The following is a 12,232-nucleotide window of genomic DNA, read 5'->3' on the forward strand; positions in this document are numbered from 1 at the left end:
CATATCGAGACGGTCCCTACCCAACAACGGGCTCACAGTCTAGAAGGGGGAGACGGACAACAAAACCAAAAATGTGGACAGGTTGCAAGTCGTCAGAACGGACAGAATTAAGGCTAAATGCACAGCATTAACAAAATAAATAGAATAGTAAATATGTAACTACATGATCATCAGGTCTCCCACCTAAGCAGGAGGGAGACTGAGCCACTGTCAGCGTGGCTCAGTGGAAAGAGCCCAGTCTTTGGAGTCAGAGGTCATGGGTTCGAATCCCGGCTCCACCACATGTCCGCTGTGTGACCTTGGGCAGGTCACTTACCTTCTCTGAGCCTCAGTTACCTCATCTGCAAAATGGGGATTAAGACTGTGAGCCCGACACGGGACAACCTCATCACCTTGTATCCCCTCCCAGCGCTTAGAACAGTGATTTGCATACAGTAAGCGCTTAACAAATACCATTATTATTATTATTATTATTGCTATGAACTTGGGAGAGGACAATAGAATGATAAACCGACACGTTCTGAGCCCACAATGAGCTTACAGTCAAGAGGACGAGGAAAAGCCTGGGAGTAAGAGGACCTGGGTTCTAACCTCGGCTCTGCCAATTTCTTTCTTTTAGACTGTGAGCCCACTGCTGGGTAGGGACTGTCTCTATATGTTGCCAATTTGTACTTCCCAAGCGCTTAGTACAGTGCTCTGCACATAGTAAGCGCTCCATAAATACGATTGATGATGATGATGAGAACAGCCAACGTGGTACCAATGGGACAAAGGAAAGAGAATCTTCCCCACGAACCCCCCGGGAGAGGACTAAATGAGGCCGGATTTGAAATTCTATGCAGCCTAGGGAGGAATGAATAGCAATCAATAATATCATTTTGTATTTTCCCAAGACCTCTCATCTGAGGATGTCAAAGAGCTTCCCAAAAGGGCCCGGTATTCACGAGACGGGAGGTGCCAATATTCCAATTTGCCAAATTATATTGGCGCGCCAGAGACGGAGGAGGGTTTGGGCTGCGCCCAGATCACCCGGAGTGTCCGAAGTGACATTTTAAAGAGATGAAACAGAGAGGAAAATGCAATTGTCAATCGTGAACATTTCAACAACCCCCCTCACCTTAATTGCTTTTCTGGCCAATGCGCTTTGAGAGGCCCCATTTCCCGTTACCCTCTCGACATCCCGAGAGATGGAAGGGGACCAGGGATTTTCCCTGACTCATCCCCAACTCTGTCATCGTGCCATCCCCTCACCCACGTCCATCCCTCCCTTCAAGGCCCTGCTGAGAGCTCACCTCCTCCAGGAGGCCTTCCCAGACTGAGCCCCTTGCTTCCTCTCCCCCTCGTCCCCCTCTCCACTCCCCCATCTTACCTCCCTCCCTTCCCCACAGCACCTGTATATATGGATATATGTTTGTACATATTTTTTTTACTCTATTTATTTATTTATTTTATTTGTACATATCTATTCTATTTATTTTATTTTCTTAGTATGTTTGGTTTTGTTCTCTGTCTCCCCCTTTTAGACTGTGAGCCCACTGTTGGGTAGGGACTGTCTCTATATGTTGCCAATTTGTACTTCCCAAGCGCTTAGTACAGTGCTCTACACACAGTAAGTGCTCAATAAATACGATTGATGATGATGATGATGATGATCAGAACGTGTTACTGGACTGCTCACTCGTCTTTTTCTGGGCCTAAAACGTCGTTCTCCCATCGTTACATCCTTCTCCCATCGTTAAGGGTGTCTGCTTACATCCAAGCCGGAAGCAGCCGGGCTTGGGAGTCAGAGGTCATGGGTTCTAATCCTGCTCCGCCACTTGTCGACTGTGTGACTTTGGGCAAGTCACTGAACTTCTCTGGGCCTCAGTGACCTCATCTGGAAAATGGGGATTAAGACTGTGAGTCCCGTGTGGGACAAACTGATTACCTTGTGATAATAATAATGGCATTTATTAAGCGCTTACTATGTGCACAGCACTGTTCTAAGCGCTGGGAAAGTTACAAGGTGATCAGGTTGTCCCACGTGGGGCTCACAGTCTTAATCCCCATTTGACAGGTGAGGGAACTGAGGCCCAGAGAAGTGAAGTGACTTGCCCAAAGTCACACCGCTGACAACTGGCGGAGCCGGGATTTGAACCCATGACCTCTGACTCCAAAGCCCGGGCTCTTTCCACTGCGCCACGCTGCTTCCCCGACCACCCCCAAGGCTTAGAACGGTGCTTGGCACATAGTAAGCGCTTAACAAATACCATCATTATTACGCTATTGATGTCTGACTACTTGTTTCGTTTTGTTTTGTTGTCTGTCTCCCTCCTTCTAGACTGTGAGCCCGTTGTTGGGCCGGGATTGTCTCTATTTGTGGTCGAATTGTGCTTTCCAAGCATTTAATAATAATAATAATGATAATAATGATGGTATTTGTTAAGCGCTTACTACGTGCAGAGCACTGTTCTAAGCGCTGGGGGGGGGATACAAGGTGATCAAGTTGACCCACGTGGGGCTCACAGTCTTAATCCCCACTTTACAGATGAGATAACTGAGGCTCAGAGAAGTGAAGTGACTTGCCCAAGGTCACACAGCAGACATGTGGCGGAGCCGGGATTCGAACCCATGACCTCTGACTCCAAAGCCCGGGCTCTTTCCACTGAGCCACACTGCTTCTCTGCTCTGCACACCGTAAGCACTCAATAAACACGACTGACTGAATGAATCCCGGCTCCGCCGCCCGTCAGCTGGGTGGGACTTTGGGCAAGTCACTTCCCTTCTCTGAGCCTCAGTTACCTCATCTGGGAAATTCATTCATTCACTCGTATTTATTGAGCGCTCCCCGTGTGCAGAGCACTGTACTAAGCGCTTGGGAAGTCCAAGTTGGCAACATATAGAGTCGGTCTCTACCCGACAGTGGGCTCACAGTCTAGAAGAGGGAGACGGAGAACAAAACCAAACATATTAACAAAATAAAATCAATAGAATAGATATGTACAAGTCAAATAAATAGAGTAATAAATATGTACAAACTTATATACATATATACAGGTGCTGTGGGGAAGGAGGTAAGATAAGGAGGGGGAAAGGAAGGAGGGGGCTCACCGCTCCGGGTCTCGCCACGGAGGTTGGGGGGTAAAGCAGTTAAGACAAACTTATTTACCACATTAATTAAATGGTCTGTTTAACCTGGAATATCAGTTCTCTAATCACCTCTCAGTTGAACTTCTTCTTTCAATTAACAGCTCTGGAGTCGGCCGGCGGAGAGCCCACTGTTCCAGGCTCATTAGGAACGTTTTCATTAGCTGTCAAACGAGGGAGGAAGACGGAGAAACGGCTAAGCACCCTCAGGAATGGGCCTCTACCCCACTTAAGAGATGATTAGGGAGTAAGCAGCGGCGTTCCTCGTTAGTTGCTAAGCAATGGAGAGACCTCCTACGAAAGGAGAAACGGAAAGGCAGGGCGAGGCGGGACGGAAAAGGCTGAAGGAAGAAAGGCCTTGCATCTGCTCGACGGTGACCTGCCCTCCATTAAATCCCATCGATCCCGGCTTTGACCGCCACTGGGAATCGGAAGGGAGATTAAAGCTAGAAACGAAAAAACTACATCTCTGGGGGGAAAAGAGGAGCAACAACAACAAAAAACAGCGGGGAATAAGATGTGAAACACCACGATAAAGTCAGGCACCTCGCGAGGGTCAAAATCGGGTCGAATAACACCGCAACGCTGAAGGTAACAGAGGGTAGCGTGTGATGCTTTTCGGCCAAAGAACCAAAACGGACCCTCGTTCTAATTCCCGGAAAGTTGATGAAAACCCAGTTACTCCCAAATACACATTCAAAAGAGGCAAACGTGTCTAGAGCGGCCGACGGAAACTTGAAAACCATCAGGGGGACGGAATCTAAAATGGCCTGCTCAACAAATCAGCAGATTGTGCGCTGACCTAAACATATCAAGTGGCCACAGCAATCAATCAATCAATCGTATTTATTGAGCGCTTACTGTGTGCAGAGCACTGTACTAAGCGCTTGGGAAGTACAAGCTGGCAACATATAGAGACAGTCCCGACCCAACAGTGGGTTCACAGTCTAGAAGTCGGAAAGTCGATGGATGACGCCTACTGAATCCAAACAGTTATTCCTTCGATGATTCGAACGGCAAAAGGAAGGCAAGCACGAGACTTTAAGGACTGTAAATCGCTCTGGGGTCAGAATCAATCAATCAATCAATCAATCAATCGTATTTATTGAGCGCTTAATATGTGCACAGCACTGTACTAAGCGCTTGGGAAGTACAAACTGGCAACATCTAGAGACAGTCCCTACCCAACAGTGGGCTCACAGTCTAAAAGGGGGAGACAGAGAACAGAACCAAACATACCAACAAAATAAAATAAATAGGATAGAAATGTACAAGTAAAATAAATAAATAAATAAATAAATGAATAGAGTAATAAGCCTCCTTGGAAAAATTTCTCCATTTTCTGATGCACGGAAAGGGAGGTTTCTCGGGGACCTTCTCCAGGGTTGATCGATCGATCGTATTTGTCCGTCAGTGGTATTTATTAGGCGCGCTTACTGTGTGCAGAGCACTGGATTGAGCGTTTGGGAGAGGACAATGTAAGAGTTGGTAGTCATGGTCCCTGCTCACGAAATAATAATAATAATAATAATAATGGCATTTGTTAAGCGCTTACTATGTGCAAAGCACTGTTCTAAGCGCTGGGGGGGATGCAAGGTGATCAGGTTGTCCCACGTGGGGCTCACAGTCTTAATCCCCATTTTACAGATGAGGTAACTGAGGCGCAGAGAAGTTAAGTGACTTGCCCAAGGTCACACAGCAGACACGTGGAGGAGCTGGGATTCAAACCCGCGACCTCTCACTCCAAAGCCCGAGCTCTTTCCACTGGGCCACGCTGCTTCTCTAAAACACTGTTCTAAGCGCTGGGGAGGTTACAAGATGATCAGGTTGTCCCATGGGGGCTCACAGTCGGAATCCCCATTTTACAGATGAGGGAACTGAGGCCCAGAAAAGCGAAGTGACTTGCCCAAAGTCACACAGCTGACAGTTGGCAGAGCCGGCATTTGAACCCATGACCTCTGACTCCAAAGCCCGGGCTCCTTCCACCGAGCCACGCTGCTTCTCTGTAAACTTACAGAGAACTTAAACGAACTTAAATGAAAACTTACAGTCTAGAGGGGGATAGTTTGAGGTTCCTCGGGAGGGTCTGACCTTACATTTATAAGATTGTTTGTACCACATTAATCGATCCAGAGGGGCCCAGATTTTGAGGGGAAGCTCGGGGATTGGGGGGCGTTGGGGCGAAATCTCCTCTCCAGACACCCACAAATTAACTGATGTGCATCGTACATTCCACGAGGACAGAAAGTGTGCGCTTTGCTACTGGGATATCTCCAACTGCCCAGGGAGCTTGCTTTCTTTTCTTCTTTCCTTTCCTTTCTTTCTTTCTTTCCTTCCGTGTGTGCGTGTGTGTGTGAGAAAACGTTTACCAACTTGGTTGTACTGTCCTTTCCCAAGCGCTCAGTACAGTGCTCTCCACACAAGTGCTCAGTAAATCCCATTGATGGAGTGATATCAATCAATCAATCAATCATATTTATTGAGCACTTACTGTGTGCGGAGCACTGTACTAAGCGCTTGGGAAGTACAAGTCGGCAACACATAGAGACCGTCCCTACCCAACAGCGGGCTCGCAGTCTAGAAGGGGGAGACAGAGAATGAAACCAAACATACTAACAAAATAAAATAAATACAATAGATATGTACAAGATAAATAAATAAATAAATAGATAGATAAACAAATGAATGAATGAATGAATGAATGAATGAATGAATAAATAAATAAATAAATAAATAGAGTAAAAAATCTGTACAAACATATATACATATATACAGGTGCTGTGGGGAAGGGAAGGAGGAAAGATGGGGGGGATGGAGAGGGGGACGAGGGGGAGATATATCACTGACTGATCGCATGACAGGGAGGGTTCATCAAAATCATTCCTGCGGTGGAAGAGAAGGCTCATTTTCTACTCCGAAAAGTAGGCTGCTTTGGCCCCGAATGATTTTTCCGCCTCGAAGGGTCATTTTTCCTGAATTTCAAACCGGATTTTTCCACCTCGAAGGGTCATTTTTCCTGAATCTCAAACCTCACCATCCAGTTACTTCAATCTGTTCCTACTGTGAGCCCACTGTTGGGTAGGGACTGTCTCTATATGTTGCCAATTTGTACTTCCCAAGCGCTTAGTACAGTGCTCTGCACATAGTAAGCGCTCAATAAATACGATTGATGATGATGATGCCGACAGAGGAACAGGATGTAAACTGCTCCTAGCCCTCTAGACTGTAAACTCATCGCAGGCAGAGAATGTGTCTACGGACTCTGTTATACTGTACTCTCCCAAGCGCTTAGTACAGTGCTCTGCACACTGCAAACGCTCATTAATTCAAGTGACAGATTGATTGACAGCAGCCCACATACTGAGCCCAATGAGAACTCCACAGCGAGACTGGCTGAATGCCCTCTAACGTGTGCTACATGGTTAAGGATAAAATAATAATAATAATAATAATGGCATTTCTTAAGTGCTTACTATGTGCCGGACATTACACTAAGCACTAGGGTGGATACAAGCAAATCCTAAGCAGGGAGTGTCTCTCTTTATTGCTGTAATGTACTTTCCAGGCGTTTAGTAATAATAATAATAATAATGATGATTGTATTTAAGTGCTTACTACGTACCTTACTACGCTACTATGGTTCTCAATGGTGCTACATACCATTGAGAAGCAGCGTGGCTCAATGGAAGGAGCACGTACTTTGGAGTCAGAGGTCATGGGTTCAAATCCCGGCTCCGCCACTTGTCAGCTGTGTGACTTGGGGCAAGTCACTTCACTTCTCTGGGCCTCAGTTCCCTCATCTGTAAAATGGGGGTGAAGACTGTGAGCCCCATGTGGGACAACCCGATCACCTTGTAACCTCTCAGCGCTTAGAACAGTGCTTTGCACATAGAATAAGCACTTAATAAATGCCATCATTATTATTATTATTACTATTATTACCAGGCACCATTCTAAGCGCTGGGGTAGAAACAAGGTAATCAGGTTGTCCCATGTGGGGCTCACAATTTTAATCTCCATTTTACAGAAGAGGTAACTGGGGTACATTAAAGTGAAATGACTTGCCTAAAGTCACAGAGCTGACAAGTGGCGGAGCTGAGATTAGAACCCACGACCTCTGACCCCCAAGCCCATGCTCTTTCCACTAAGCCACGCCGGACGGTGCTCTGCACACAGTAAGCGCTCAACAACTACGACTGAATGAATGAATGAATGAATTAAATCCTGTTGGACACGGTCCCTGTCCCACATGGGGCTCCCAGTCTCAATCCCCATTTTACAGATCATCATCATCATCATCAATCGTATTTATTGAGCGCTCACTGTGTGCAGAGCACTGTACTAAGCGCTTGGGAAGTACAAGTTGGCAACATATAGAGACAGTCCCTACCCAGCAGTGGGCTCACAGTATAAAAGGGGGAGACAGAGAACAAAACCAAACATACTAACAAAATAAAATAAATAGATATGTACAAGTAAAATAAATAAATAAACAGAGTAATAAATATGTACAAACATATATACATCATCATCATCATCATCAATCGTATTTATTGAGCGCTTACTGTGTGCAGAGCACTGTACTAAGCGCTTGGGAAGTACAAGTTGGCAACTTATAGAGACAGTCCCTACCCAGCAGTGGGCTCACAGTCTAAAAGGGGGAGACAGAGAACAAAACCAAACATACTAACAAAATAAAATAAATAGAATAGATATGTACAAGTAAAATAAATAGAGTAATAAATATGTACAAACATATATACATCATCATCATCATCAATCGTATTTATTGAGCGCTTACTGTGTGCAGAGCACTGTACTAAGAGCTTGGGAAGTACAAGTTGGCAACTTATAGAGACAGTCCCTACCCAGCAGTGGGCTCACAGTCTAAAAGGGGGAGATAGAGAACAAAACCAAACATACTAACAAAATAAAATAAATAGAATAGATATGTACAAGTAAAATAGAGTAATAAATATGTACAAACATATATACATCATCATCATCATCATCAATTGTATTTATTGAGCGCTTACGGTGTGCAGAGCACTGTACTAAGCCCTTGGGAAGTACAAGTTGGCAACATATAGAGACAGTCCCTACCCAGCAGTGGGCTCACAGTCTAAAAGGGGGATATATATACATATATACAGGGGGGATATATATATACATATATACAGGTGCTGTGGGGAAGGGAAGGAGGTAAGATGGGGGGATGGAGAGAGGGGATGGGGGGAGAGGAAGGAAGGGGCTCAGTCTGGGAAGGCCTCCTGGAGGAGGTGAGTTCTCAGTAGGGCCTTGAAGATGAGACCCCGTCGGTAATTACGACATCACCATCATCATCATCAATCGTATTTATTGAGCGCTATGTGCAGAGCACTGTACTAAGCGCTTGGGAAGTACAAATTGGCAACATATAGAGACAGTCCCTACCCAACAGTGGGCTCACAGTATAAAAGGGGGAGACAGAGAACAAAACCAAACATACTAACAAAATAAAATAAATAGGATATGTACAAGTAAAATAAATAGAGTAATAAATATGTACAAACATATATACATATATACAGGTGCTGTGGGGAAGGGAAGGAGGTAAGATGGGGGGGATGGAGAGGGGGACGAGGGGGAGAGGAAGGAAGGGGCTCAGTCTGGGAAGGCCTCCTGGAGGAGGCGAGCTCCCAGCAGGGCCCTGAAGGGAGGAAGAGAGCCAGCCTGGCGGTTGGGCAGAGGGAGGGCACTCCAGGACCGGGGGATGACGTGGGCCGGGGGTCGACGGCGGGACAGGCGAGAGCGAGGCACGGTGAGGAGATAAGCGGCGGAGGAGCTAATAAACCATGGGAAACGCGAGAGACCTTACCCAGTTTAAAGGCTGAACCCACTATTCCAAGTGTTTGACTGGCCACGATTGACGGCCTCGACGGTTTACCTTGGGTGGCTTCCTCGGACCAGTTTTCAAAGACGGCAAACTCCCTGCAAAAGCTGAGGAGGCGAGGGGTGCCGTGGCCGGTTTTCCTCACCTGTGTGCTCGCCCAGGAAAACGACGAAGAAAGGGGTGACGAGGTCGTTGATGCCCTGGACGTAGCCACTGGCTGGGTGTCGGATGGCCCAGATGAAGAGAATCCGTTCAAAGATCTGAAACGGGATTTTACAAGGGGTTAAGGAGCCCTCCTTTCAGCCCCATACCTCGTGAGCTCGTTGTGGGCAGGGAATGTGTCCGTTTGTTGTTCTCCCGGACTCTCCCGAGCCCCTGGTGCAGCGCTTCGGGAAGCAGCGTGGCGTAGTGGATAGAGCACGGGCCCGGGACACAGAGTAAGTCCTAAACAAATACCATCTTACCAAAAAAAAAAAGGTTGGTTTGACGTAAAGCTAAAACAAGATGGAAATATTCCGAGGGCCTGAAGAATGCATCAAAGCATCAAGTAAGGCTGGGCATTTTAATATGAATACCATCTTACAAATAAAAAAAAGGTTGGTTTGATATAAAGCTAAAACAAGATGGAAATATTCTGAGGGCCTGAAGAATGCATCAAAGCATCAAGTAAGGCTGGGCATTTTAATATGAATACCATCTTACAAAAAAAAAAAGTTTGGTTTGACGTAAAGCTAAAACAAGATGGAAATATTCTGAGGGCCTGAAGAATGCATCAAAGCATCAACTAAGGCTGGGCATTTTAATATGAATTTCCCTAAAGTTGCATTAAGAACTTCGGCTCCTAAAGACCTGGCCGACTCTCCTCAAAATCATCAGTATCTATGGAGCAGCTGTGAGAGAGGTGCTGATTTCCCACTACGCCACTAAGACCTCCATGAGTTCTACAATCAATCAATCAATCGATCGTATTTATTGAGCACTTACTGTGTGCAGAGCACTGTACTAAGCGCTTGGGAAGTACAAGTTAGCAACATATGGAGACGGTCCGTACCCAACAGTGGGCTCACAGTCTAAGCAGTGTGGCCTACTAGATAGCAGCGTGGCTCAGTGGAGAAGCAGCGTGGCTCAGTGGAAAGAGCACGGACTTTGGGGTCAGAGGTCACGGGTTCAAATCCCAGCTCCGCCACTTGTCAGCTGTGTGACTTTGGGCAAGTCACTTCACTTCTCTGGGCCTCAGTTACCTCATCTGTCAAATGGGGATTAAGACTGTGAGCCCCCCGTGGGACAACCTGATCAACTTGTAATCTCCCCAGCGCTTAGAACGGTGCTTTGCACATAGTAAGCGCTTAATAAATGCCATCATTATTATTATTATTAGATAGAGCACGATCCTGGGAGTCAAAAGGGCCTGGGTTCTCATCCCAGCTCCGCCACTTGTCTGTTGTGTGAACCTGGGCAAGTCACTTCACTTCTCTGGGCCTCGGTTCCCTCACCTGCAAAATGATAACGACGGCATTTGTTAAACGCTTGCTATGTGCGAACCTATGTGTACGTGCAAGCTACGTGTACTACGTGTAAAATGGGGGTGAAGACTGTGAGCCCCAAATGGTATATGGACTGTGACTTATTTGATTAGCTTGTATAGATCCCAGTGCTTAGTTCAGTGCCTAGCACATTACAAATACCAGTTAAAAAAAAAAGGGGGAAGGATTCTTGCTGGGAATAGGAGCAAAGTGAGAGGGCCGGCTCATTACAGGAATCGTACTGATGTCAAGTTTGACCCCTGACGACAGCCGGGTCCAAATTTCTCTTTCGTGACCGGTATTAAAAAAACGCTCCATGTAGATTCTTTTTGTTTTGACGATCCACCAAACCGTGACCGCTTTTGGCCGGCACAATTCCGGCGTCGAAACATCCGTCTCCGCCGACGAATCCGCACCTGTACCGTCGCCACAGTCGGAGGGATCTCCGCTGACTTGGCTGCGAGTTCGGACCACGCGCCACCCGCCTCGTGCGACCTCATCCGAAGGCCAGCGGAGATGGGAACTGAAATGTTAGCGCTGAGCCCCTTCCTTCCTCTCCCCCTCGTCCCCCTCTCCATCCCCCCATCTTACCTCCTTCCCTTCCCCACAGCACCTGTATATATGTATATATGTTTGTACATATTTTTTACTCTATTTATTTATTTATTTTATTTGTACATATCTATTCTATTTATTTTATTTTGTTAGTATGTTTGGTTTTGTTCTGTCTCCCCCTTTTAGACTGTGAGCCCACTGTTGGGTAGGGACTGTCTCTATATGTTGCCAATTTGTACTTCCCAAGCGCTTAGTCCAGTGCTCTGCACATAGTAAGCGCTCAATAAATACGATTGATGATGATGATCTCGCGTCCTAACAGCGTCAAAACAGGCTTCCGCTGAAAAGAGTTTTCCGTCGGAACGGCGCCTCTTTAGCGTTCGACTGAAATTATTCTGCCGATTCGATTTCTCGGTGATCGAGTCCCCGGAGATTTTCATCAACGCGGACGATTGCAAATGAAGAGCTTCCCCAGGCTTTTGCTTTCCAAAAATTAGAAGTCCTTAAAAGCCAAGTACGGTCTATGCCATCTTTTTTTCCCAAGTAAGTCCTTTAATAACAGCGACGATGGTATTTCTTAAGCACTCGCTGTGGGCCAACCACCGTGCTAAGCACTGGGGCCGTTGCAGGATAATCAGCCCAGACACCGTCCGTGTCCATCACGGGACTCACAGGAGGAGGGAGAACGGAGATGGGCTCCCCATCTGAATCGACGAGGAAACTGAGGCACGGAGGAGGTGACTCGCCCAAGGTCGCACAGCAGACAAGCCGGAGGGGGAACCCAGGTATCCCGACTTCCAGCCCGACGCTCGGTCCGCTCGGCTGGGCTGTTTCTTTTTCTAAGCAAGACTACGGGAAGCTCTGACCGGCTCCGGATTCAGGCCCAATTTTGTTTTCAGTTACTGCTCGGTGAAGTGTGATGCCACCCAGACGTTTGTTCTTCGTGCTTCTGTGTACAAAGTGGCGAAGGCGCTTTCCCACTCTCCGAAAACTTAGCAAAAACCATCGCTAATGTAAATCTGGCTCTTGAGAAGAGAAAGATTTCGGCGGAGAATTTTGACAAAGGCAGCGAATCTCCCAGTTCGTTCCTTCATTCGTTCAATCGTATTTATTGAGCGCTTACTGCGTGCGGAGCGCTGTACTAAGCACTTGGAAA

At 46.7% G+C, this 12,232-nt stretch overlaps 1 protein-coding gene across 3 annotated transcripts in view; it reads right to left on the reverse strand.

The window, feature by feature from the left end:
• TBC1D22A (TBC1 domain family member 22A) overlaps positions 1-12,232 on the reverse strand; it is a 255,224-nt gene that overhangs the window by 165,605 nt on the left and 77,387 nt on the right. For all 3 annotated transcript variants that reach the window (XM_038756460.1, XM_038756459.1, XM_038756461.1), the window contains exon 8: positions 9,144-9,258. In XM_038756460.1, coding sequence (XP_038612388.1) covers positions 9,144-9,258 — 115 coding nt within the window. The remainder of the gene's footprint in view (positions 1-9,143; positions 9,259-12,232) is intronic.

Source organism: Tachyglossus aculeatus, chromosome 14, assembly GCF_015852505.1.
Source record: "Tachyglossus aculeatus isolate mTacAcu1 chromosome 14, mTacAcu1.pri, whole genome shotgun sequence".
In the NCBI taxonomy this organism is placed as follows: domain Eukaryota; kingdom Metazoa; phylum Chordata; class Mammalia; order Monotremata; family Tachyglossidae; genus Tachyglossus; species Tachyglossus aculeatus.